The sequence below is a fragment of the Perissodus microlepis genome, chromosome 20 (genome assembly GCF_051167445.1).
Source record: "Perissodus microlepis isolate ML-2025 ecotype Zambia chromosome 20, ASM5116744v1, whole genome shotgun sequence".
NCBI classification, from domain to species: domain Eukaryota; kingdom Metazoa; phylum Chordata; class Actinopteri; order Cichliformes; family Cichlidae; genus Perissodus; species Perissodus microlepis.
In genome coordinates this window covers 30,759,874-30,787,489 of record NC_140480.1, presented here as the reverse complement: position 1 = coordinate 30,787,489, position 27,616 = coordinate 30,759,874, and the positions used below count along the sequence as shown (strand labels likewise).

The following is a 27,616-nucleotide window of genomic DNA, read 5'->3' as shown; positions in this document are numbered from 1 at the left end:
TCAAAAAATTGAAAACAATTTATTTTAAAATCACAAAATGTTATAAAATGGACAGATAACTGAAGCAGTGTATCAGTGATGCCCCCGCCCCCCTCCAAAAAAAAAAACAATCAGACTATCTGATCAATCAAAAGTACAGTTAAACACACAGTGAGAACAAATTACAGTCAGTAATCTTCCTTTTCCTATTTCTACTGTAAACTACTAGATGTTTCAATCGGTTATCACTTCCATAACAGGTTTCATCATAACTGGAACAGTCTACAAAAACATGTTTATATAAAAAGCATCAATTTTTTTCTTTCACTAATGGAAAACTTTACGCAACGGCTTCAGAACAAAACATTTCAACCTCGTTGATGGTTTCATGTGTAAAATGATTTTATTGATTTCACTGAGCAGTTTGTCTTAAGATTATATGACAAGTAATTAACCATCTTTTACTGTAAAGTAGCTGCTTGTTGCTGTATTTGCTTGATACACATTAGAAAAATGGACTGTAATGCAGTTGAAACGATGAGCAAAAATCTTAAAACTGAGAAACTTCTGCGTTGTTTACAAGCTCCTGTTTGCACCCCTTCAATTCTGTCATTACAAAAAAATCCAAATATGTGCTTTTCAACTACCTTAAATGATACAGCTGCATTTAATTGTACTTTTGATTTTAGCCTATTCCGGTTCTCATCCTCAGGAATCTCTGATGTACAGTCACAAAAAACCCTTAAAAAAAACAACAACAAAAAACCCTACTTCACACTTTATTTACACTTTTCCAAATCTTTCCGCACGTTTCATCTTCTTTGCCTGCAGAGACAAAAAGAAAGAAAAGATTAATCAGCCTCTTTATTTCATTCACTGTGTGTTAAATTACATAGCATTGTGATGAAATATGAATCACACAAAACCAAAATCGTACCTCGACGTCGTCTCCACCAACTGAGCCCGCGCTTGTTAGGACTCCAAACCGCTCCTTCCTCTTCTTAAGCTTCTCATCCTCCTCAATCTGAAAAAGTCAGTATAATATTAATGCTTTAGCTATAAATTATTTCGTAATATATAGTATTACTTAACATTAGCACAGATTCTCAAGGAAAAGTAAACAAAAACTAAATACAAGGGCAAACAATAAAGACAAGGAAAAAAGAAAAAAAGAATCAGAACAACATTTAACCTCCTAAGACTCGAACTCTTTTTAATTTCTCTTTGCTATTTGGGCTGATTCAGACCAGATGACTGTAAAAACAAAGAATTATCTGATTTTTTCTTTCTTTTTTTACCCGATTTTTGTTTCTGAGAAAAATGAGATCCACATAAGAGGACATTTGTTTTAAATTTTGATAGAACAGTGCCAGCATAATGTTCTCGTAAGTGGATATCAGGCCCTTGTAGAGCAAAATTTAGTAATTTGGTCTAGACAACCCAAAATGTGATGTTCACATATGTGGACGTCAGGTCCTAGGAGGTTAAAGAGGGTTAATAAACAAAGAAAAAACAAGTACTATTAGGGCTGTTCGATATAATGACATATATGAAAACGTCTATCATTTCATATCACGCTATCGTTTGTTTTGTGGTGTCCCAAATATAATGACGACAATTTTCTTCCAATTTTAAACAGATCATCTGCAAAATAAATACATAGAGTAAACTTTACAGGAATTTTTTATTTTGATTTATTAATTTTAATTTCAGGCTTTTTAATGTCCAGCATGAACCCTGATTCATTAGTTTATACACCACACAAAAAAAACACTAGAGCTCACCTTTTGAGAAATAGATGAGACGTTCATGCCAAATCTTTCTGCCCTCTTCTTCAGCTGATCGACGTTCACCTTTAACAGAGACAAACATGATGATTCAGCGTCCTTTTTGAGTCAGATGGAGCAATAAAGAAATAAATGATCTGAATTTTTTTTTTTACTTTGACACTTACCGCAGCTTTACTGTTTACAACGACACCTGTTTGAAAGACAGAAAGTAGAAAACTGTGAGAAAAACCATAATAAACACTGAAATACTTGTATTAGTAGTAGTGTAATAAGACTACTACTAATACTAATACTACTAATATTGTTGTTAAGGGGTTGGATGTGGCTGATTACAACTGATTAAATCTATGTTTAGCAATTTTAGTTTAGCACTATCAACTTTTATTGGCTGAACATGAAGTCTCACTTTAAATGAAAACTACTGCAGTAACAATTTCCCAGAAAAAAAAAGTATTTTCCATTTATCTTTAAATTAGTTACATACAGAAATACATTTAAAAAGGTAGTATTGTTCACCATATCTGCACTCATCGCTCTCCACAGGCTACATATGAGTATGAAATGATCAAAAAGTTCTAGGTAACATCTCATGGGGGAAAAAAAATTCCCAAAAAACCTGATTGGCTGATCTCCAGTTGAACATCATCTTCTCAAACATGTCCACATGGCTTTCAGCATAACTGTTATTTTTAGATTGCGCCATGGAAGTTCCTTTCTGACCAATTTAACTGCTCTGTGATTTAATCTGTCTTGCTCTGCATATTACTTGATATTTTTCACTTTTCATGCTGCTTCTGCACTGTGAGTTCTTCAACCACTCCAGTGTGTAGAGCAGAGGCACAAATCAAGTGGTCAGAATGAGACCTCCATAGAACGATTTCAAAATAAGCTACTGAAAGCTATTTGGAGGTGTGAGAGAAGCTGACATGAAGGAGATGATCTGCTCATTTAAATCAAGCAGATACACAAAAAAACCCCACAATGTTACAGAAAATATTTTTCATATGATATGTTAATGTATTTTACATGAGCCATCACTAATGCGTTGTATTTAATTAAAGGTGAAACAGACTCATTGCCCCATCTTGTGGTTTAAACTGGTACAACTGTTTTAAATTTAGTTGATAGTTTTGATGAATTCTGGGAAATTTTAAATTCTTCTTGACGGAATTCATTTATAACAAATAACATTAATTATAAAATTCTTCTTTTATAAAAAATTGATTTTTTCTAGCAGTAGTATAAGTTAGTGCTATCATGGTATTATTATTATTGCACTACAATAATACAGGCATGTATAAAGGTTTACAAAGGCTTATGTTTCTTCTCTATAGTAGAATTAGAAAATAAAACATTTTGTAACGTCATCATATAAAAGAAATAAATTATGAATAAAATACAAAGATTAAATTAAAAAAAAAACAAAAAAAAACAAACATATTTTGACAAATGCCTACGAAGTCAGTCCTTAGCCTTTATCGATACATTTCTTATAAAAAAAAACATTTGTTTAGTAAAGAGTGACAACAGACCTGGAGAGGGACTTGAAGTAGCAGGTAAGCCAAACCTAGAATATAGGAGAACACATGTTTCAGTTTTAACACAGATTTACTGAAACATAAATCTGCTTCATGAGCTACATGGGTGCTACTCGAGAAGTCATGACCATCATTTCTGTCATGTATGATGATGTTTGGTTCATCTAAGTGATTGCTAACTCAGGGAGGAGTTGCATAAACTATGCTATTTTTAAGTTATCACATTTTATTGATACAAAAAATGTCAATAAAATAAATATAGCATAAAATGATAAACAAATTGAAATAACTCAAAAAGACAAAACATCAAAAAACTACAATTTCAAAGAGCCTACGAGGAAAAATAAGATCACATAAAAAATGCTCCTGAAATAAAATAAAGTAGGAATGAAACATTGGAAAGATACAATAAAGAGATAAAGATTTGATTCATTGTGTTCTCGGACAAAAAGCCAAATGCAGCGAGCACAGTTATTCTACTGTTATTTTGAAAGAAGAAATAATTGAGGTAAGGCCTCACCTTGCTGCACGTATAGCCTTCTTGCTTTCAGATGATGCCGGCAGGTTGAAACGTTCGGCTCTCTTCTGAAGTCTCTGCTCAACAAATTAGATAAAAAACTGACATTACTGCTGTACATGAAGTAAAGTCTAAATTGTAAACTTTGTATACTTCCTATTGAAATCTCTCTTACATTTACACCTATACATTTGCTCATGAATCTATATGTTTTGTTCATATACTCCTAAAAATAGTCCACTGAACTTTGCTATGAGCTAAAATTCCCCTCTGACTCACATTTAACCTGACACATTTAAGTCATTGGTGGATGCAAACAGGTTGTACACACCTCGCTGGCAGATAATGGAGGAGTTATTTTCACCACCTTCTTCTCGGCAGGCCTGAAAGTAAAAAAGTAAAATTTCAAACGTCAAAAAGATGACGCGAATCACAAATTTTAGTTTCTGCTGGCTACCTAGAAATGGTAAGGATAAACATCGCTGGTGCATATGCTTCATAAATCTGAGAGTAATGTATACTTATTATTTGCTTAGTAAGAACATTTCTACACAGATATTACTGAATGAGACCCAAATGTCACATTGTCCACAGCCAATAAGTGCTGAAGGAACAAAAAAAAAGTAAATTTAATGAAGATAAACTTACGGCTCAGGCTCGATCGTTTCAGAATCCTTGTCGTCTTTTACGTCGTTGGAACTCTCAACTTTAGTGAAGTCCTGAGATAAATAAATACATTTAAAAAAATGACTTCTCCACAATACAGTCTGAGAGGGGGATTTAAAGAGAGCATATTGTGGGAAACATTGTAAAAAATTACCACTGCATCCTCTGCAAGCACATCATCTACGTCCACATCTTCCTCTGTTGTTCAGAAAACAGGAGAAATAAAGAAAGAAAAAAAGAACGAACATATATAAATTACAGAATATTTAAAAACAAAACAAAACATGGAAAACACTTAAAATGCATCCGCATCATCTGTAGAAACAATTTATGTCACACCCATCACATGCACGTGTAACCACCTACAGGGGTTGTTGATCTGTGGGACCAGCACCCGAATACAGGAAGTGTGAATCGGCTCTTTGTTTAACTACCCCTAAACTGAACATATGAATATTACTCAGCAGGCAATGCAGAGTTCAAATGGAGCTGATGGATGAACTATACTCAGATTTTTACTGTTTCACAAAGTGCTAAAAAGGGAATTTAGATGTTAATTGGAGGATATTTTTTAAAGCAATATAGCAGGAGCAAAGCAAAAGCAGAATCTAATAATAAGAATCACAAAATAACAATCAATCACCTCAATTATACTTATCTAATTAACACACTCTGAGCTAATGTTGATTTTGTTCTAATCTTTGAAAGGGGAGCAATTGGAGAGGAGATCGGGAACATGCAGGCCTGAAGATGCACTTCTCCCTCCCGTAAAGGTAGAATGTAAGGAAACATGTCCAGTAGAAAACAATCGAAGTCCAAATCTTCTTGAATTTATAATGTAATACGGCAAAAATGAACAGAGAAAAAAAAAAACATGAAACCAATTTGTAGGTTCAAAGTGTTCGTGTGGTGGTGGCTCCTATGGCATTACTTGCTGCACTTTCTAACTGTGGACCCTCAGCACCAAATTTTAAGATGATGTGTTCTGCTCATTGCAAGAACTAGAGGAAAAACCACGCTGAATGTTCCTATGTGCCTTCTTTTATACTCTCTTGGCTGTTTGCCTCCCCCTCTCTCTCTCCTCCTATCTGGACACCGAATTGCTGTCATTTATATATAATCACCTGATATCCAGACATACCCTATCGTCTTCTCCATCTTCGACCTTTCAACCATTTTTAACTAAGAAAAAGTTACCTCACTTAAATCACTTCATTACATTTGATTCTTTTCCATGTTATACTTAAAATAATTTGTCAATAATTACACCATATATGAGCCTTCAGTCAAGTATGAATACAAGTCACTTTATGTTTCATTTATTCATGTAATTCCACTTCAATAAGATTTGTCTTTAGCACTTTCTCACATGAGCATTCATTTTAACATAATCCCTTTTTGATTCAAACACAGAAAAACGCTTTTTTTTTACGCAATACAACTTTTTTGTTTTTTTACTAAATCATACATTTGAAAAGTCAGACATTCTTTTGTGGTGAGCATCGCTCACCGTATACTCTGTTTATTATTAAGCAATTAATGAATGAACTATCAGCAAAATCAGGTATGATAATTATGATTCTGTGTTTAACTATTACAACACTTTACACCATTTCTTTTATTCAAAATCATTATACATGCATTATTCATGTATAATGTTGGGTTGGCAACAAGAATAAAGATAATCTAGCAAATATGAACAAGCTCTGTTTTAGCTAGCTAATTTCGGATATAAATGACTCACATTGGTGGATTTTAAGCCCTTTACTTAGGCAGGTAAATGAAATGTTTTGTGCAAGCGTGCGAGTTAAATGAGTGACGGTATGAAAGGTATTGTTCCTCACCGTGTTCCTCCAGATAAGCCTGAAGTCGGGCGATGAGCTCCCCTTTGTTTCCCTTGGTCTCCAAACCTCGGGCATCGCATTCCTGCCTCAGTTCAGCAAGCTACAAATAAAAAACCAGAGTTCATTTACTTAAACCTGACATTTTTGGTCATTAATCCATCTAACACAGACCATTTACTATTTATGTACAGAGACCACTATTACTTCTGTTATGTGGATGTGACAAATTTGCAGGTCAAAGAATATGTGAGGGTCAGCAAAAGATATATTTCATCATCGGTTGGTGAGCATCAGTCTTAGTGCAGACGTTTGTGTACCTGTCATTTTTTTGTGAGAAACTAGCCTACAGTGCAGCTACTACGAACGTGCCCTTCAGGCAGACTTTAAAGAAGTATAAAGAGGAATGAGTAATTTTCATTCTCCGTGTCAGTGATGTAGAATAACCCTTTTTATGTGGCCCGATCTTGCTTTCATTAGGGGGATGGGACTCAAGACCAGTTCTGTTGTAGAAAACAAGTCTTGGCTGGGGTGCATCACAGGTATATGACTGCCTGCACAAACAGCAGGTTAATAATTGCTGTGACAACTTCTTCTTCTAAAAAAAAAAAAAAAAATCCCAGAAAAACTACAGAATGAAAACGCCCCTAACTATTAGTTAGGATAGTCAAAAATAGATGTCTCCAGCCTGCACACAAATATGAAAACACAACAACCACACATGAAATTCATTGGATTAAATCACATAAGAAGCCCATTTAGGTAACAAAATCGGTTGCTTTTTAAAGAAATTTCAGTACCAAATTATCCATCAATTTTTTCCCTCTAGCACCTTTTCAGTACATTTAATGTAATGTAATGCACTCTGGTATGTTTTCTTTCTTTCTTTTTTCCTGGAAGCTACTCTGCATTAGTTGTCAGATAATCGTTTTCCATCACTGCCCTTGGAGTTTGAATCCAGTTTGAATCAAATACACTATTTGGATTCCTCCATCAGCTGACGCATAGAGCATCTAAATGTGTGGACACAGATAACAAACAGACCCAGACCACACTCAGACAGAAAATCTTTACCTTCGTTCATTTATTATATTTTTACTAACTGGCCTCTTTAGTTTCATTTCCCCTCTTCCTGTCGCTCCCCTTGTGTGATGTGAGCTATTTTATTTATCTAATAATTTACTTTATTTCTTTGTTGTAAGTCGTGTTCAATGTTTCGGCTTCTGTGACTCGGGAATCTCCCAACACTTTGGGGACACATAAACTCCACAAACACACAGAGTTTACACATACTGCTCATTTTTATGTTGTGTGGCCCGAGATGGAGTCAAATACATTTTTAAAATATAACCCTAAACTGCCTGTGGAGCATTTGATATAAGTTTGCACAGGGCAAATAGCCTGGCGGCAGCATTTTAGGACACTTGTGGATGTAAAGTCAGAGACCGAGTAAACTGAGCTGCACTTTTAAAAGCTAATGTTGGGCTAGCCTCGGCCAAATTAACTTGCTGTTAACGTTCTTACAGAAGGACAGAGACAGTAGGTGACTTTGTGTATATATATATGACAGTATTTGTTATTTCACATTAATTTCATATTTAATGTTTTTTCTCTCTCCTTAGCCGATGTATTCTAACGTTAGCCCGCCGTTAGCTCTTTGAACACATGCCGGGTGTTCGCCTTCTCAGCCGGACGTCATTTTGTTCTTCAAAACGGTTAATTAACGTAACCCCGACCTCGGGTCCTGCATCTAACTCTGGTTAAAAGCTGTCTTTATCTTTAAAAACCGACCAAATGCAGGTTATAAAGTGCATATTTTAGAGAAAGACCAACCTTAAGCTTCTGCAGCTCTATCACTTCGGCCATCTTTCTTTGTTGATGTGTTTACTTCCTCCAATCAAACCGGAGTTGCTCTCCTTCTCAGCTCCTCCACTCTCACTCGGTTTGTTACAGCGCCGCCTACCGGTGCGGCTGACACCCTGCAGGCGTGTGCACGTACAGAGCCCACGGTGTGATGGTTGTGCAGGGTCTTATACCTTACGGTATAAATCACCTTGAGGCAGCTATTGCTGTGATTTAGCACTATATACATACAACTGAATTAAACTTAATTGAAAACTAACAAAATACAACTCATTAGTGATACCTTTTTAGTAGCAGGTTAGACCCACTTTTGCCCTCAAATCTGCCCCCAATCTTCAAACCTATTTTAATGCAAAGCTAACTGAACCTTGTGCTATATTAATGTAATATTAATATAATTTTAGTAGATAGGAACACTAACATCCAAAGCAGGAGATTTCAGTCTAAATTTTAATCCTAATGAAGGTAACTCAGCTTGAACTGGTTAAGTAGAACATCAGCAGAGAAAAAAATATGAAAATAAAAACAGCTCTATTTTCTGTTGCCTACACTGAAGAGGATGACTTTGCCTCTAAAGAGGCTCATTGGTTAGCCACTGAGAGTTCCACTAGATTTTCATAGTGTACAGGCTGTGATCAGCTGACCTCCTGCTCTTTGTGGATTTACACAACTGAATTCAACAAGATGTCAGCAGATGTCTCAAAAGTTCTCCTGGCTAACTTCCATCCCCTACACTGACAGTACACTGTTTATGCTGTCTTTATATTAGACAGTATAAAGTTGGTATAAAGGTGGAATTCAGTGAATGAATCTCAGGATCATGAGTTTAGCTTCAGATTCATCTCTGCTAAACTTGATGTAACCTAACTGACTGTGAAACCACAGCCACTGTGCACCAGTCACACACTGTTCTTTACTTTAAATCCATAACAGTACAGATCCTGTACTAATCTACAGAGGATTTTCATGTCACCTTTAAATAACACAGTTAGTTTACCTCGGTTTGTTTAGCAGCATGTTTCTTAATATAAAAAAAACACAATGTCACACGTACAGACCCAATAGTTGATTTAAAAACATGAGGACTTGCATGTAAGCTTTAAATGAGGAATCCTTACTTTTAAATCTAACGTCTCTTCTTCCTCTCCTCTCCTGTCTTTCTTATCTTTCTCCATCTGTGAGTGAAGTTAGCTCTCTTTTGTTTCTCTCCCTGTGAAATACAGCAGCTGGACCTTTAGCTAGCAACACACTGTGAGACAAACTGCACACAAACAGTTTGTGTGTTTGGTGATGTTTGTTAAGGTGATAGAAATGAAATTTGAGTTTACTATTAGTCAGAATAAATAAATAAATAAAAAACCCTCACTATGGCACAAAGTCATATTTTTCATCTTTCATCTGTTTTTTATGCCACATCTCCTGGTGATTAATACACCAACAGAATTGCCTTTCACGTGTTACAGTTTAGGCTCAGATGTTTGATGTGTGAAGGCTCGCAGTGTCAAAATATCTCCCCTCAAATGTGTTGAACCAAAACTAACAAGCCTATTTTGAAAACGTAAGGAGTAAAAGTAAAAAGCTGTCAGAAACATAATCTAGTCAAGCAAAGCACAGATGCCTTAAAATTCTCCTTACAGTAACAAGGTATTTGTACTTTGTTACTCCGACATCTGACTGGGGCTCTTTAAACTGTAAATCAGCAGAGGCACTAGATTCTTATTATTACATCGTATGAAAAGTGTTGATTTTTCTGTCAGTTTCTTGGTCTTCGTGGCTGATTTTATTGCCCAACAGGCTTTCGGGAAAGATGCAAAAAGATGAAGGTGGATACTGAGACGTTCATATTCTTGTTGCTAGGCAACAAGGCACCGAACATAACTCATCTGGCACCGTGTTGCAAATGCACGCAAGAGACAGTCCTCAAATCAAAAATGTCTTTAAGAAAGTCAGTCTCTGTTCACTGCTTAACTGTTCCAACCTGCATTTTGTTGCTTTTTAAAAAAAATTTAAGTAATTTATTTTAAAAACCATGTTTGATTTATACATTTCTTTTCTTTATACCCTTCATGTTTTTTTCTTTAATAAAGCAACAAATGCTGTTTTCGGTGTGTTAAGTGACAAGTAGGTGGAATAAAAGTGTAAATTTACACATGAAGACAAACTGAAGCCTTGTTTGGATTATGATTTCTGCTTGGACCAGACCTCCAAACTGAGCAGTGAAGACATGAAATACAAAAAAATCTTCCCACCTTCTGTAACACACAGATTTTGGTCTGACCAATCACCTCAGCCATGGGCTAAAGATGACAACCAATACAATTCTAATAGATAATTTATTAGTAAAATGATCAAAAAAATGAAAGCATAAAACAGTCCAGTGTCGCAGTTGCAAAATGGATAAAACACACAATCCAAGGCCAGAGTCAGCGGTGCCTCAAGTCAGTTGCATTTTACATGTCAACGACTTTAACAGGGATCAGCAGTTGTCCTCCAAGACCCACCACCCAGTAAGTAGAAGGCCAGTAATCACTCCAGCCTCAGCAACCCAACTCTGCCTTCAGGCTGCGGCTTATAGTAGCTCCTGGCCTGCACAGAGTCGTCTTAGATCTGGCCATATGGCACACCTGCACAGAGAGACAAAATATCAAAGCAGCATTTGTAGTGTGGGCTATTCGTCGACTAGAGTATCAGTGCAGTCAAATACACCTGCCTTCAATTAATCCAATCCAAACCCATCACAGCCACAGGCTCACAGCAAATGTGACACACAAAACCACTCCCAAACCAGTGCAACTTCCCACAGCAAATATGGAGATGAATTAAAGGCAACATTAGTCCACCATAGTGCGCCTTCTTTCTCTGCCGACTTGAGACAGGCTTAAACTGACTCTGTGACAGAAGATCTTCATGTTGGAGTGGCAAAGCCTCCTAACCAGGTCACATCAAGGAGAAAAGGTCAGTTTTAGAGTTTACACTGAATTTTGACACCAGGAAGTAAAATAAAAGCTTCAAAGCCAAAGCAACAAGTGAAGGTTCATTTTCTTACAGTTAAATAAGAGGATTGGTCCAGTCTTATATTCATCTGTGATTTTTGCAGATAGCAACAACATCCCACCATCAATCCCATTTTATGTAACTTGTAGAAACACAATTAAGGGTCCAGTCAAGGTTTTGTTTTGCAGGAGGTTATTTGTTGGTTTTTCATCCTCATTTCCAGTGTTCAGGAGGGGGTTTGCATCTTGAATGAAATGTGTGTATAACAGTCTTGAAATCTGGTGTACATTAAGTAATATCAAAAAATCTCTAAAGACAGAACTCTGAAGCAAAATTATAATTTTTTTTCTCCACATCAGTTGGTTTAGATTAGTGTGTTATACTGGGTTTGGAATCACAGCTTTAAATTTTTTTAAATTTTAATTAATGTGGTTATTACCCCTTAGTAACATTTTAGCAGCTGATCAATGAAATCTTTTTAATCTACGACTAATCTACTTTGTTATTTCTTTAAATTTTTGCATTATTTTATCATTATTTTCATGCTAAGGGGCGGTACATGTTGGAGATGAGGCCTGGGGGGTGTTACAGGGTTCACGTTCAGCAGATGAAAAAGGTCTGATCAGGATTTGCTGTGAATGTGGACATTGTTTGAAAAGAGGTTTAAAACGTGTGGCCGTTTGGCATATGATACGGAGACAATAAAACTTTGAGCAGAGTGACTTTAAAGTTGGTGGAAGGACAAAGCCGGATGAATTTAAGGAGTCACAAGCCCTTCAGTAATCCTCATTAAGGTTGCATTCCTCCCATTTCTTTCTGCAGGCCTCGCTTAGCATTGTGTGTGACCTATTGTTAGAATAAAATGTAAAAAAAAAAAAAAAAACCCTCTCCATTGTGCATTTTACATAACATTTCAGATATTATGGTGTATCTCAATGCCACAGTGAAGCATATAACTGTTATAACTTCTACAGATTGAGAGCATTTTTAAAAATGCATTTATTTATGTTCAGTTTATTATGATTTTGATTTGACAGCATTTCAGTGTAAATCAATACATAATAGAGATGGATCAGGTGACTTTTGGAGAGATTTAGGGGCTTTCATACTTAATTTTAAGACCAACAGAATGCAGTTAGGATCCTCGTCTGTTCCTGGTGTATTGAACTCTGTTGAATCATTAAGTTGTCTTTCATTATGCTGGCAGATGCTTTACATTAGATCTAAATACAACCAAAAAACAAATACAAAAAGCAGAAAACGTATAAAGGTTTGGATAATTACACAAGTAAACAGTTATAAACGTAATGATAATATTTGTGGTATTTGAAAAAGTATATAACAAGTAATAATATTCATATGATAACACTTTAAGGTTTATCATATGAATTACTGTCAACAGTCCAGGATCAGTAACATGCAGCAGTTATTTTTGTACACTTTTGTGCTGTTATGGTTACAGAGTCTCTCTCTCTCTCTTCTTTCATACATTTTCATACAAAAAGGTAAAAGACCTATTAAACTGTTTAAAAAACAAACCAATAAACAAACTAACCTCACATCATGCACACTAGTCCGTTTAGCTTCACCCTCGTGATTTAAAGGGGATACTGGTGTATCGTAACAAAGATTTTTATGTATTTGTTCATGTTAATAATGCTTCAGAATAACTACAATACGTTTGAAGTGATGCAAATATGCAGGTACTGACAGTAAGCATTACATCTTAATACTATATACTTTATTTTATATCACAATGTTGTCAATAGTGCTGGAATCTCGGTGTGTAACTGATGTTTTTGAACTCTTTTTAACAGTTATGATCAAAGACTCTCTTTATCTCTGCGTCCGTATAAAAACAAACAATAAATAAATCAAATTAAAGATGGATTGGACAGAATATGTGTTTCTCTCAATCTGATGAATATGAACAGATTGAAAGTTTCAGACATGTTTGTTTAAATGTAAACTTTATTTTTAAATTAAAATCTGAACTTACATGTTAATGCAGAAATATTTTAATTAAAAAGTTATTACAGCAACATAAACGAAATACTGAATCCAGGCTGAAAAATATTTTATTAGATGAAATTTAAAAAATTGACCATAACTTACTACAAATTATATTATAAGGTTATAAAATTAATTAAAGTAAAATAAATACTGATATGGGAGTCAGTTACCTTCATAAAATGCAAACATTTGTGAAATAACATCAATTGTAATGTTGATGTCGAACTGAAAACGAAAGATTTTCAAATGATAGAAACTGAACTGAAAGGACGAAGTTGACTGGAAATTAACTGTAACTGAGCTGAACTGAAAAAAACAAACAAAGCCACATTAGCATGATAATAAATATCACTAATGTTTATTACTTGGTAATAAAAATTTTAAAGAAATAATTAAAATCAATGCAAAAATGCATTAAGTCCTTAGATGACATGTAGCTTAATGATACTTTAATGCCACTGTGTCATTTTAGTATCTAGGTTGGCTAAACTGGAGCCTGAACTGAGTCTGAGTAATTAAGTACATAAATTATATGTTTTGTATAGGTTTTATAATCAAAATAAATACTAATGTCAGCTGTAAAAATGTATTGTAAAAAGTGAAATGTTTTCCTCTTAAATGTAGCATAGAATGTGATGTTAGTAGAGTAATGCAAAGTAGGCCTATGCAGAATTTGAATGAAAGTACTTACTAGACTTTTACTTGTGAACTTGTGAACCTATGTTAAATGTGGAATTAAACATTCCTTAAGTGATCGTGTGGCTCTTTCCCAGCTGGAGGTGTGACTGTAATCCCTGAGACGAGCTTTGACTCTATGCACACCAGGCCAGTCGCTCCAGGCGCCCCAAACTCTGAGTGGAGGAGGAATAATGAAGAAGGAGGCGTTTCTGCTGCTAGTGCATCACGTGAGGTCAAACATCAGACCGTTTATAAAGCCAGTTTTCTGTCGCCTGCTGCTCACTAACGGGATATTTCACAGAGATGATGTGGACGTCTGCTGTGCTTTTGGTGCTGCTGGCAGCAGCTTCACAAACTGTGGCAAGTGAGTAAAGAAAATGCTTTTTCATTTAAAAATGCTTTAAGCAGTAACAGGAAGACGCAGAGTCTTGATTTAGATTAGAAATCTTCAGATTTAAAGAGAGAATTTTCAGTATTAGGATGAGATTTTGATTCAGCATCACAAACGTAAAGATGAACAAACAACCTGGAGAAAGCTTTAAAAATCAACTGTATAAAAGTAGCTGATGAAGAAATATTAATAATCATAAATATGCCCAAGTTTCATACACTCCATTAATATTTAACTGGCATTTTACTGCCATACCGGAAGACTATTTTTATAATGTTGTGAGTTTTGGGTGTGTTAAAATGTTATTGTGTACTGTTATATGAATCTCTGCAAATAACTGAACCATTCATTTAAAGTAGTAGAAGTAAAGTAGTAGCATTCTATTACTGAGATTGTAGATATGCAGAAAACATAAAGTGATTAAAACATTACTACGTGTATTTTACACAGATTTAGTTACATTTTTATGGAATTCATCTGTCCACACAACAGTTTTAAATGTCCAAGAACCTTCAGAACCCCGAAGAATACAAATTTGATTTGATTTCTTTCATGTTATCCTTCATATTTGTTTTTTTAAACTAGAAAATTGCTCACTGTACAAAGAAAAAAAATAATACAATCTATTTATTTCTTGTTTCTAAGCCACAACTCTTTAGATTATTTTATGAATATGGGGTAAAAATAGAAACATTTAGATGTGGTTTTACCATGAAACTTGTGTAGATGATTATTTACACTGAGAATCTTATTTTTATATTACAAGTTTCCTGAAATGCAAATGAAGAATTATCTCTCTAAAATGGCTCTACTTTGCATACTTCCACAGAAATCTGTGAATATTTGATAAAAGCTTCTTCAGCATGTCTGTTTAATTTTGATCACAGGTTTCCTCAGAAAGGGAATTTAAACTTAATGTTTTGTCACTTCACAAATAAGAAATACAACCTGTGTAGTAACATAAAGAGCGACATGTATATGCAGAGTCATGTGTAATAAAACGGTACAATGTTGTGGTCTATAAGATGTGAGGCTACTTTTTCCCATGACCTCTTTACTCAACCATGCATGAAAGACATGACACATGAATAACACAGAATTCAGTCTTTGCAGAACAAGAAGCCAAACACTCACTTTAAAAACTTACAGTAAATAAAAAAGAGCTGGGAGTTACCGATTGCTGTAATAATTCCTCTTGTACAGCCTTTGAAGAGCTTTCTTGCTAAATGATGGGCAACAAAACCCAAAACTTGAATAAATAATAAAGTGGAGCGGCTGTCACTAAATTCTGCCTCAGCTCCGGACTAAACTTTTTACACATCTAACGTTCACTCAAGTTTTTCCATGAATTGACTGAAAGAGGAACGTGATTGCTGTAAAATAACTGAGGCTAAATTCATAATTGGAGAGTCTTTATCTGCCAATAGGTTTAATCCAAACTCAACCCTGCATGTGACGCTGTTAATCACACACACTCAGCTGAGCATCACATGAGAGGGATTGAGATCAGAGCTCCATACTGCAAAACCCCCTCATTCATCTATTTATCCATCTTCAGCTACAATTTACAAATCAAATCATAGCTCCAGTAATAAATAAATAACAACAGTGACTTTTGGGCTGTTGTAAGAAACAACAAAGAGGTTTGTGAGAACTATAAAAGTTACTTTTAATCACTGGGACAACTCCCTTTAATGGCACCACTTCTGTTTAATTACTACCAGATAACAGAGAATTACAAGAAAGCTTTAAACCCACAGTAACAAATTAAATCTTTAGTATGGAGGAGAGTTTGTGTTTTGTTTTAAATATATTTATTTCCGATATTTCAGAGCCCAAAAACCGCTTCACTCGTTACCCGTCATGGAACACCAAGATGTACCCGATCTGGAAAGATGGAGACCCACGATACAAAGACTCTTGGAAAGGTACATCAGTTGTAAACTATCTAATCTAAATCTATCTGTCTGTCTGTCTATCTTTAAAGATGTTTATTTTATTCATTTATTTGCTTTTTTATTGTCCTGAATGAAGTATTATACTGACAGATACTTTCATTTCTGTCTTTGGGACAGGAGGAAAAGTGACGTTTAATGTTGGAAATGATTCCCCAACTTTGACTGGAGCCAGAGTTACCTTCACTATTGACCTACAGTTTCCACGCAACCAAAAGGTGCTGCCTGATGGAGACGTGGTTTGGGCTGAAGACTGCGTAATCAACGGTAACGCATGCACGTTTGACCCTCAGTGACTTAATGCATTTATTTAATCAGTGCAATTAAAAGTGTTTTGCAGCGGTCAGTCCCCACAGGAAGAATAGTAATGAATTATAATAACTTTCCACATTGCACCATCACTTATTTAACAACAGCATGTCAGGGGCTTATCTGTGAAATCATAAATTATTAGAATTTCTCTTCTTGTTACAGGAACAAAGCATCTTGAGTCTGAGCCAGTATACCCAACACAGAACACAGACTGGGAGGCTGTGTTCCCTGATGGGACGCTAGTGAAAAAAGACAAGAAACCCGCCTACGTGTTTGTGTGGAAGACCTGGGGTGAGAGGAGCTCACTTCTATTAATAAATGAGTAGATGAAGAACAAAATGAAATGCTTCTATGAGGAAAACAAGACAGTGGTGAGGTGTGCAGTGGGAGTGGCAGATGGACTGAAGGTGGGGCTGTGATTACATTGTGATCTGTAGTGAGAACAGAGAACAAGTGGAGGAGAGCCTGGAGAGGTGGAGATGCTCTGGAGTGAAGAGGAATATATGTGTGTGAATTAGAGGGAAACAGGTGGAAAGGTAAACAAGGAGTAGAGGTAGTGAAGGCAGGTGAGTTTAAATACCTGGGTTTAAACATCCAAAGTAACAGACGATGCTAAAGAGAGGTGAAGAAACTTGAAGCTGAAACTTTTGTTTTCTTGTACTGAGATTTATTATGACTGTATATCTATATACATGTCAGAAAGCATTGAAAAGCACTACAGTTTCTCTTTAAATGATCTGTTCAGTGTTATCTCACTGGGCTTCTGCTGCTCATTTGGCAGGTCAGTACTGGCAGGTGGCAGACGGGCCCTCTTCCTCCCTGACTATCGGCACAGATGACATCCCTCTGGGCTCCTACACCATGGACATCGTTATCTACCACTACCGCAGCAAAGAGAAGTTCATTCCTTTGGGATATGCCTCCACACAGTTCTCCATCACTGGTTAGTAACAGACAGAAAACAGAAACATAGCGTTCAGGTCAGGCAAAGGAACAAAATAGTGGAATTATAATTTAGTAGAAATATGCATGAAATAAAATAAGATTGCACTGCATAATAAGATGCTAACTGAAACATTCATCAAAAGCAGCATGGCGCACACACATAATAAATCTGTTTGTTGCTTAATAAAGCCTAAAATAAAGGAGTGAGCGGAAATATTTGCTCTCACGTTCTCTCATGATAGTCATGAAATGCAAATTTGTTGCCCATTTATTTGTTAACATCATGCTTTGGCATCCTCCTCAGATCAAATCCCCTTCGCTGTCTCTTTGGACCAAGTCAATGACATCGAGGCGGCTGACATGCGCTTCATCCAGAACAGGGCGATCGCCTTCACCATCACTCTCCATGACCCCAGCGAGTACCTCAGCAACGCAGACATCACCTTCAACTGGGACTTTGGGGATGCAAGCGGGGCTCTGATTTCCAGAGAGCTGACTGTCACTCACACCTACATCAGCTCGGGCTCATTCAAACCTAAAGTGGTGATCCAGGCGGTCATCCCGGACAAGGCCTGTGACCCACCAGTGGATACCCCAACCAAGACCCCTGGTCCACCTAACAATCCAGGAACCACAGGTAGCACACAGTTATTAAAGGATCATAAAAATACATTCCAATTAATATATATGTAAAACCTGTGTCCAACAGACCGAACAGAGCACAGTGAGGTAATTCATCTAATACCCACACATATCTCATGCCATCAATCAAGTGCTTTTAGAAAAAACAGCTTTTTTTTTTTAGTCTTAACATAAATTGCTTTCCAAATTTGAGCATCAACTCTGGTCCATAATCACTGGAACACACAAAATACACTTTATGAGACTCATGAGGCACAAAGTCTGTATCAGAGGTTGATAAAGAGTCCTACTAGTAGCCACTATAGCCTAGGGTGTTTGATAAATGTGCATCTCCAAAGCAGGAAGAAAGCAAGAAATGGCAGAGCAGCAGCGACTTCAGTAATTAGATAGTGAGTCATCATTAACACAGATGGCAAATCCCAGTCTACCTTTCTCTGAGACAGGTGAGCTGTAATTCAGTCTTAGTTTGATTCAAGAGGCCGTCCTCAACAGTCCTGAACAGCTTCCATACAGCCTTCAGATATTTGCTTTTGATTTTAGTCTTAGTGAGTCTGAGTCATTTACTAACGTGAAAAATATCATTCTCATTATTCTCTAGATTTAGATTTTTTTTTTCATTTTTTTCTTTTCAAATGTCAAGTCAACACTGTATCAGTATTATTATGCACATAGATGATTACATTAACTCTCACTTGCTGATGAATTCAACATTTGGAGTGAAAATATGAATTAAAACATAATAAAGTAGCCAAAATAAAGTGAATTTTGCCAGATCCCACAGCGAGTCACTCCACATGTTTGCTTTGGCAAAGTTTTATGCTCTTCCTGATACAACCTTGCCCAAAGAGATTTGTGTCTCTAGCTGGAATTGAACCAGCGACCTTTGGCTTGCCAAAGTGAAAATGTAGTTAAAATGTAAAGCACTACACTACATTTTATTTGTTTAATTCTCTTTATTTTACTTGGAAGTCCTGTTGAAATAAAAATCTGTTTTACAAGAGAGATGCGGTCATGGTAGCAGTCATTCAGACTCACAGCATGTTAAAAATGTGACAAATACAACAGTGGTATTTACAAATACCCATAATAAAAATAATTTATGTTGCTTCCTTAAAATTCAGCAATAGATATAATAACATGTTTAAACTGAAATCTTTATGCAAAGTATATAATGTCTAAAAACTATCAACAAAACATGAAAGAACAACCAAAATGATTTTATATATAAAATAATAATGTGAGATATCAAATGAAGTTAAACTATGGTCAGGCTGTACGTTTATGTAATACCTATTTGAACCACAAGATGGTGCCGTTAGTTAATCATATCTTTCTTCAGGAGTTGAATGGGAAAAATCTCTTAAGCAAATGGGGCTGGAGCTAAAAAGAAAAAAGACCCCTCCCCTCCCCTCCCCCCAAACAAAACAAAACAAACAAACAAACAAAAAAAATGTGCATCTGAAAGCAGTTTAACACAGCAACTTGTAAAACGCTGCCCCCTGGTGACAGGAGCAGCAATAATCAGAAGTTAAGTTCAAGATGAGCACAAGTTTAAAATATTAAAGTTTACTGTGAGCAAATACAAGAAGTGATTGTAAAATAATAATTACATGATAATTATATATTGGTTATTAGTCATATAGGAAGCGGAGGCTTCACGTGGAAGACAGTTTTCGTTTTGTGTATTAAGCACCAATTCACAGCAATGGTTGTCAAAAAGTGTTTTATAATATAAGGTAAAGAACTCCAGTGATCCACTATGAGTAAGAAAGTGGTGATGAAAGGGAGGAAGAACAATCTTTTTAGGGGAAGAAACCAACAAGGGAATGAGTCTGAGTGAAGGGCTGCCATCTGCTTTGATTGGTTCAGGAGTGAGGGGAAAGAGGAGAGAGAAATGCAGAGCAGACAGATATATATGTGTGTAATACTGATCCTGCCTTCATGAACGTAAATAAATATGTTTGCAGTGAAAGCTCCTGTACTGGCGTCTGCTGGGCCTGTACTGGTTTCCACCAAGTCAATTGGTGTAAATGTCAACACTGGTCCTTCGGACACGGAAGAGGACAACACTGAGTACGAGGCCTCCACTGCCCCCAACACTCAGCTGGCCCAGGAAACGCCAACTGTGGAAAAGACTCCGTCTCCCAACAACCAGCTGCTAGCTCACAGAGAGGCGGGGAACAGGCTGACAGCAGGTGAGCAACATTTGCATGAAAATAGTCAAAAGTTTCCTGGATGATAAATGTTTCAATCTTAGCCACACGTGAGGTCACATGTGCAGGATTCGTACACATAAAACTCACACAGACTTCTCATTAAAGCATTATGTACAGTTGTTTCATACACCTGGTCTCTCCATCATCCTCTTGTCCCTCAACCTCAAATCCAAACCTCAAACGGCAGTCTCTCCCTCTTGAGACAGAGTTCTTTGTTCCCACTGTGGCCAAGTGCTGCTCACAAGTGATCTGATTGGTCTGTTTGTTGGATTCTTTTGCTACATTGTAGCTAAAATTTTAGGGTCTTTTGTTGTGAACTGGTGATTCATTGCATTACATACATTAAAAATAAAATCTGAAATTGAACGGCCTGCCATTACTGAAACTTTAAAAACTCTGGCAGAGATATTAACGCTTATAAAATTGTATTTTAGCATCCATTAAGAGTCTAAATGACATTGTTAGATGTAAAAACTTGTAACCTGCACTGGACTTCTGCATTTCACACCAGCAGTTATAGATTCAAAAAGATTATATGAGGATAAAGATTTTAGATTCTAAATGTATAATGTTCAACCGTCTGTCACTTTTCCTTTTTGTCAAGCCGCTGAATGACTTGAGAGTGACTCAGCAGTCACGCCTTACAGTCATACATCAGTTGAGATTCTTGTTTTGCACAAAGAGACAATTCATGGATTACTTCATGCACACCATGGACTGGCAGCTGCCACGTGCGTGCCACACATGTCCATCTACAGACGTGGCTAGAGTGGATTAGAAAAATATCTGGGAATCTATTAAATATCTATTACTTTCAGATACTTTCCCTGTCAAATACTGGAGCTTATTAAAATGTGCAGAAACAACAAAGCATCCTGTTGAAGGGCAAACATATCAGCAAGCGAACTGTCAGATGATCAGGATAAGATCATTGAGTGATTTCCTCAAATGTAAATGTGATGTAAATGTTTTTTGAAACACCACCATTGTACAAAGCAAGCTGAGCAAATTAAAACAGCTGTGTTGGACTTTATCATCTTTACATGCGATTTGCATGCTGGCTGGGAGATCTCAGTCCATTTTACCTTATTCCATGTGATTTGATTATGAAGCTACAAAACGCACCAAAATAAGAGGCGACATGTTAAAGGAGCAGTGAAGTAAGTAAGGAAATCCAGGAATAAACATGCATATGAACTAATCTTACTCCATAAATTTCATCTTACTAACCTAACTGCTGTCTGTCTCAGTCTTATCTCTATTCTGTGGTACAGTGTCACCTTTGAAAAAGTGATTTGCGGCTGCATTATTTAGATTATTCCCTTTAAATGTAAACAAAAATGTGTTTTAGTCCTCCTCAGTTTGGTACACTGCTGACTGTAGAAGATAAATGTTCAGGGACATCAAAACACAACACAGCTCCTGTTGTTTTCTAAGGTTTTGTAAGAGTGGTAAGGCTCTAACTTCAATGTTATCTTTATTCAGTAAAATAAGATTATTTTGTATTATCAAAGCTTTATCCCTGTAAGAAGCAGAAGGGACATTTCTCATTGCATTTACTTCCTCCATTCTAGCCCTTATTTGCAGGAAAAATGGTTAATTTGTCATATTACTAAGACTGAAATGGCTGATCCAAACTGACTGGATGGATCACATCCTATGGCCTTCACAATAACCAGATCTCCACCCATGACAGATGATGGACTGGTTTGTTAGACAAATGGTCCATCACTTTGATCTAAACACCAAATGTTTCATGAAGAGTGAAGGAAAAAGGATCCACATACTCAGCACAGATGCAGACAAATTTATTTAACAAATAAGCCTTTTATGTGCAGAATATAAAATAAAATACCAAAAGTGCTGGAGAAAATTACTGGGAGCACAACAAAGGGCAGAGAAGACTGATAATGTATGAACACGAAATGTGTAACAAGACACAAGAACATAAATAAATCAAGAAAAAGCATCAACACTAGAAAACAGACTAGACTAAGCTAAAACATAATAAAAATACATCAAGGCACAGGGAAGGTAAACAGTAATTAAGGACAAGCTAACTCAATACAAAAGTAACCAGAACAGAACTCAAATTTTGAAGTAAACAAAGAGGAAAATCCAAAAACTCAAAGCCTTGGATTCGAGATCCAGGCCTGTGACATAATGAGGGAAAATCTTTTGGAAAAATTGTTTTCATCCCTCTAGCAGCGTGTCAGAGTCGTGGAAAATCAATGCCCAGGAGCGCTGATGCTGTTCCAGCATCTTACTAACACATTTTATGTTGATTTATCCTTAAATTTGTCTGTAACTCTATATGGTTTCATTTATCAATTCCAAGTCTTAAACAATGTCTGATCTGTCTTAAAAATATATAAACAAAAAGAATACCAATGCTAATGGGAAAATCATTATAAAACCAAAATAATTTTGTAACCGCAGAGTCATTTATGAAATCACTGATTGTTGGCTTATTGTCAGCTAAATGTGATCATCATCACCAACAAAAAGTGGATACTGGGAAAAACAAAATACCACTGAGCAAAAAAAACAACTGATGAGATATTATAAAATGCAGCAACATTGTTTTTTTTTTTTTTTTTAAAAATCATGAAATATTCCAGTTTGCGCTTCAAAAAAGGATATTTGGAGTCACCAAAGGCACAATAAAAATGTTTTATCTTTTGCATTTTCTTGCTTTTGCATCAGTTTGCGCTCCTGATGCAGTTGTAAAATTAAAGATGTTGCAAATCTTGTTTCACAGCAGCCAAAACAATTTGCAAAAGTTGCTGATGTGTCTTTGGTGCAAATTACAAATGCCAGTATGAATTGTTTGTGCAATAATTCTCTGGCTGTTCTCACCAGACACTAAGCGCACAGTCACACTCACGGGACAAGCTCCAGTTGTTGTGCTGGTTAAGAGGGATGCCGACAAAAAATCCTCTGATGACGACTGTGTGATATATCGTTATGGATCCTTCTGCACCAGCATAGAAATATTTGGTGAGTTTTATTTGTACCCTTTTCCTTAAATGTAAAAAACACACCCAGAGACAAATTAAAAGGTGATTATCAGTGAGATTCTTTCTCTGTGTCTTTGTTTTCAGAGGGAATTGAAAAAGTAGAGATTGTACACATGGACAATACAGTGATGGCAACACCCAGGGTGAACAAAAATGTTTTGGATGTCACCGTGACCTGCCTGGGAAGGTGAGTGGTCCTGCACCATGTTTTAAGCTGCCACAGAATAAATGAAAGCCTCTAAAGGAAATCTAGTCATCTTATTACATTCACAGAGGTGGAACATTTCCAATAATAAGAACGGTTTATACACAGGCTCCTTTGTAAACAGGCTCCAGATGGCTCTAAGCACTCAGCCTTCCTGATAACATTGACTGTCAAAGTGTTTCGTGTGTGAGTCTGAGGCCAAGGGGAGAGTAGCTGAATGTTTGTCTGCTTCCTCAGGAAGTTTTTGGGGGGATGATAACATAATCGTACAGATGATCGGCTAAGATATGATCTCTGTCATACTGTAACCAATTCCAACTAATTAAATCAGGAGAAATGAATCCTTTTTTAACATTAAAATCTGTTTTCAGTGTCTATTTTTGTATTATCGTCGATTGTAAATGGGTATAAAATCGAGAAATAATAACCATGTTAATTAGAAAGCAGCAGATTTTGATCTTATTTGCATAACAGAATGAATTATTTGCATTGCATTATTATGTGGTGCAAATAACTATATCTAAGACACTATGGATTCACTACTGTCCCTACTTATATGATTCCAAACAAGAAAGAAAATCCAGACATGCAGAAACAATTTGACCATGTGAAGTCCAAGCTACTTTGTCCTGCTTACAGGTCTCCTGCTCTACCACAATATGAATGTGCTGAATAATTAATGTCTTCCATTTGAGGCCTCCGCTTCCTATATGACTAATATGTGATTTTGGCCTTTATGTATGTCTTTAGTGATAAGAAATTAGGGGAAAAGATAACCATTATAGCACTCATCAGTATCTACACTATTTTTTTTGGTTTCAAATGTTTTTTTCCCCCTTTTACTTCTGTTCTTGGTTGTTATTATTATTATCAAACCTATTTAAGCCTTCTCTTTGTGAAAAGAAATTTGGCTTTGGAAGAAAAGAACCAGAAGAAAGTTGGCTTAAAAGGAATCGAAAGAAAGTTAAAACATTTAAGACAGGTCGTTTAAGACAGTTGAACCAGTATCTGATTAAGAACTGGTTATTTTGAACTCTGGGTAGTGCAAAGCTATTTAGTAGAGTCCAAGAATCAAAGCAAGAACCTCTAAATGAGTAAAAATAGGCACACTTTAAAGTGTACACTTTGATTTTACTCACTTTCTTTCTCCTGCAGCCCTCCCAAAGAGGTCTGCAGTGTGCTTTTGGATTCTGAGTGCTTGAGGCCAATTCACTCAGTGTGCAACATGGTGGAGCCATCAGAAGAGTGCCAGCTGGTACTCCACCACTTCCTCAATGACTCTGGTGTCTACTGCATCAATGTTTCCTTGACCAATGATGTCAGTTTAGCTGTAACGAGTGCCAAAGTCCACGTTGACATGGGTATGCAACATAATCCCCCATACAACAGTAACGTGAATTGATTTGGTTTGACAGCATTTGATGTGTCTGCTTCGACCTGACAGTGTGATCCTTGTTTCAGGCTCTGGTTTGTCCTCGTCTGAAATTATCGCCATGCTGCTGGGTGTCCTGGTATTTGTTCTGGCAGTCGGAATAGTGGCATATTCTTACAAGTAAGAACTTCAACTTATTTCTAGATGGCTGTTTTCTTATTACCTCCACCAAGGAGGTTGTTTTTGGTAGTGATTGCATGTGTTACGTTCCCCTGAGGGGTCTAGGCGGTGAGGGGGAAGTAACAAAAAGTGTCCGGGTCAGAAAAAGGAGACAAGAAGGCATAAGGGTTACATTAAAGAGTTTTATTAAAGTAGCTCAACTAAAAGAGACGGACAAGCCGCTATCACCATTTAAGAAAACAAACAAAACTCAGGTGTTGGTCAATAAAGTAAAACGTAAGCCAAAAAGAAAGAGAGCAGCTCACTAGCTGCAAACACAGACACGCAGCTCACTAGCTGCAAACCACAATAACACAGCTTACTAGCTGCAAACACCACAGACACTCAGCTCACTAGCTGTAACCACTCACATGGCACTCTGGCCCAGAGCTCACCTTTCCCTGGGATTAAATACTTTTAATTACTGACGAAAGTCAGCTGTGGAAAAGGGAAAGGTGGCACCTCAGGCAGAAGCGATTGAAGGACACTCCCACACAGGCACCTTCAGGAGGAGGCCCTGCTAGGGCCGTAACACATGTGTGTGTGAGTAAAAAAGTTTTCAAGGTCAACTTGATTGAACTTAATGATTTATTGGTGGAAAAATGGACAAAAAGCCTTATAACTTTTAGAAATTACTATATAGAGATTTAAAATATCATGCCACTCATGACCTCTTTCCTCTGCTTCAAGGTCAAGAGACTGATGTGAAAGTCAGAGTGATAACAACGTTATATAGATCTGTTTAAAACTCTGTTTCTTACTGCTATTGTTTGTATTAATAACAAAAAGATATATAGGGAATGATATATGGGGATTCAACATTTAGTAAAGGACACTGGTTATGATTTTTTATGTATGTTACAGTAACAGGTTATAACCATTTAAATACATGTCAACTTGAACACGTGCAAAGTTTATGAATAAATATTATTTTTTGCAAAACAAAACTTCAAAAATATTTTCACATTTTCAACTAATTTCACTTTATTTTATTATATATTATATTAAAATATAATATATGCAACATATAATACTATTCCCTTAAAAGTAAATATTGCCCAGAGAGTGAGCTGCCTTTGTGAAGGGTTGTGCTCTCGAAGTGCTTCTTGTTTCATATATTTTAAGAGGAATACAGAGGAATAGGGTAAAAATAATATGCAGCCAACAGCTGACTTAGATATCATCATTAAGCTCGTTATGAAAGGTCAAAACAAAAATGAGAAATCAAAGTGTTTATTTGTAGCAGGCTGTTAACATGTCCAGTATTTTAACATTTCAGTCTGTGAGGACTGACTCGGTTGAGGAACCAGCCTAAAGCAGCCATAAGAGGAACTGTGGTTTTTCACATGAAGGTGACCACTTGTGCTACGTCACTGTGGTTACATCCATCTTTGATATACAGTCTTTGATGCACAAACATGACATGTTGGTAAAAAGACATACAAATCTGTAGGCCTTTACTTTGGGGCTGAACATGTAGCATAAAGAGGTTTTTTTATTGAGTTTTTCTTTGCTAAACAAGAGCCTGCTGCAGCAAAAAAAGACACCAAAAGTGTAATGAGAGTGAAAAACACAACATTACTGTCAGTGAACTTAAAATCGTTAAAAGGTTATGTAGAGTGGAGGTGATGTGCATATAAGAATCTGTTGGTTTACTAATGAAGGCAACCCTGTTAACATTATTATTTCATACTTTAACATGAATAAATCATAAATGCTTGAAAACAGCCTGTGATTGTTTTGCTCGACAGGCGCTTTAAGTCCTACCGTCCTCTGAAGGAAGACGTCACTGTGTCTGGAGGCTCACAGCTCCGCGGGGCTCAAAGCACCTCTGGACCCTCATCTTTCTGGAACATCCTGAACCGGCGAGCAGTCGTGGACAACTGCCCTCTGCTGCAGGACAAGCCGGTGTGAATCCTCACACAGCTAAATACAAGTGGTTATGCGTGTCACAAGCACCGGGGATGTTTTTTAAAATACTTTTTTTAAGCATCTGTTGAATTACAGACACTGATGTGTTATATTTAGGATGAAATCAAACAATTTCCCAGAATTATACCTTAGACATGCGCTGATCTTTTTTTTGTACCTACTTAAAGCAAGTGTGGTAGATATAAATGCATAAATCTGGACAAAGTTTGAATGTTTTTTCAATAAACATTACTTAAAGGAGTTGTCTTTCATTTATGTTTTTGCAAATAAAGTGACTACACTGATGCTCTGCAGAGCTTATTGGGGGATTAAAGAAGTACTTCCCAATACCTTTCTGTATTCATGTAAAATCTGACCCTGCATTCCTTCTCATTCTAACTCTTCATTAGTAAAAAGTAGAAAAAAGAGAATTACTATGTGGCAACCAGAGGACAATTAATTCATTTTATTTCTCATCACTGATAAATAACAGCCTTGAGATACTGATATATTCTTTCTAAATTATTGATGATTATTCACGCATGAATT

The 27,616-nt window shown here is 36.4% G+C and overlaps 2 protein-coding genes across 2 annotated transcripts; one reads left to right on the top strand and one right to left on the bottom strand.

Moving 5' to 3' along the window:
• sarnp (SAP domain containing ribonucleoprotein) lies at window positions 1–8,263 on the bottom strand. Its single transcript, XM_084917879.1, has 11 exons — window positions 8,165–8,263; window positions 6,335–6,434; window positions 4,645–4,688; window positions 4,473–4,543; window positions 4,156–4,207; window positions 3,828–3,901; window positions 3,302–3,336; window positions 1,934–1,959; window positions 1,764–1,832; window positions 917–1,003; window positions 1–804 (listed from the first exon to the last, which is right to left on the bottom strand). Exons 1-11 carry the CDS (start codon window positions 8,195–8,197, stop codon window positions 763–765), a joined length of 633 nt encoding a protein of 210 aa, XP_084774005.1. The 5' UTR covers window positions 8,198–8,263; the 3' UTR covers window positions 1–762.
• Window positions 8,264–14,060: 5,797 nt separating this feature from the next.
• On the top strand, window positions 14,061–27,328 carry pmelb (premelanosome protein b). The gene is made up of 12 exons (XM_084915859.1): window positions 14,061–14,243; window positions 16,103–16,198; window positions 16,346–16,492; window positions 16,700–16,828; window positions 17,319–17,480; window positions 17,787–18,119; window positions 20,092–20,319; window positions 23,203–23,340; window positions 23,445–23,547; window positions 24,721–24,926; window positions 25,027–25,117; window positions 26,908–27,328. Exons 1-12 carry the CDS (start codon window positions 14,183–14,185, stop codon window positions 27,068–27,070), a joined length of 1,857 nt encoding a protein of 618 aa, XP_084771985.1. The 5' UTR covers window positions 14,061–14,182; the 3' UTR covers window positions 27,071–27,328.
• The last annotated feature ends 288 nt before the right edge of the window (window positions 27,329–27,616 follow it).

Excerpts from the sequence above, each read along its gene's own strand:
- sarnp (XM_084917879.1), bottom strand. The coding sequence starts at position 8,197 with ATGGCCGAAGTGATAGAGCTGCAGAAGCTTAAG. Across the intron at positions 4,689-6,334 it reads GGCTTATCTGGAGGAACACG|AGGAAGATGTGGACGTAGAT; the intron begins GTGAGGAACAAT and ends TCTGAACAACAG. Across the intron at positions 1,004-1,763 it reads TCTCATCTATTTCTCAAAAG|ATTGAGGAGGATGAGAAGCT; the intron begins GTGAGCTCTAGT and ends TGACTTTTTCAG.
- pmelb (XM_084915859.1), top strand. The coding sequence starts at position 14,183 with ATGATGTGGACGTCTGCTGTGCTTTTGGTGCTGCTGGCAGCAGCTTCA. Across the intron at positions 23,341-23,444 it reads CACCAGCATAGAAATATTTG|AGGGAATTGAAAAAGTAGAG; the intron begins GTGAGTTTTATT and ends CTTTGTTTTCAG. Across the intron at positions 25,118-26,907 it reads ATAGTGGCATATTCTTACAA|GCGCTTTAAGTCCTACCGTC; the intron begins GTAAGAACTTCA and ends TTTGCTCGACAG.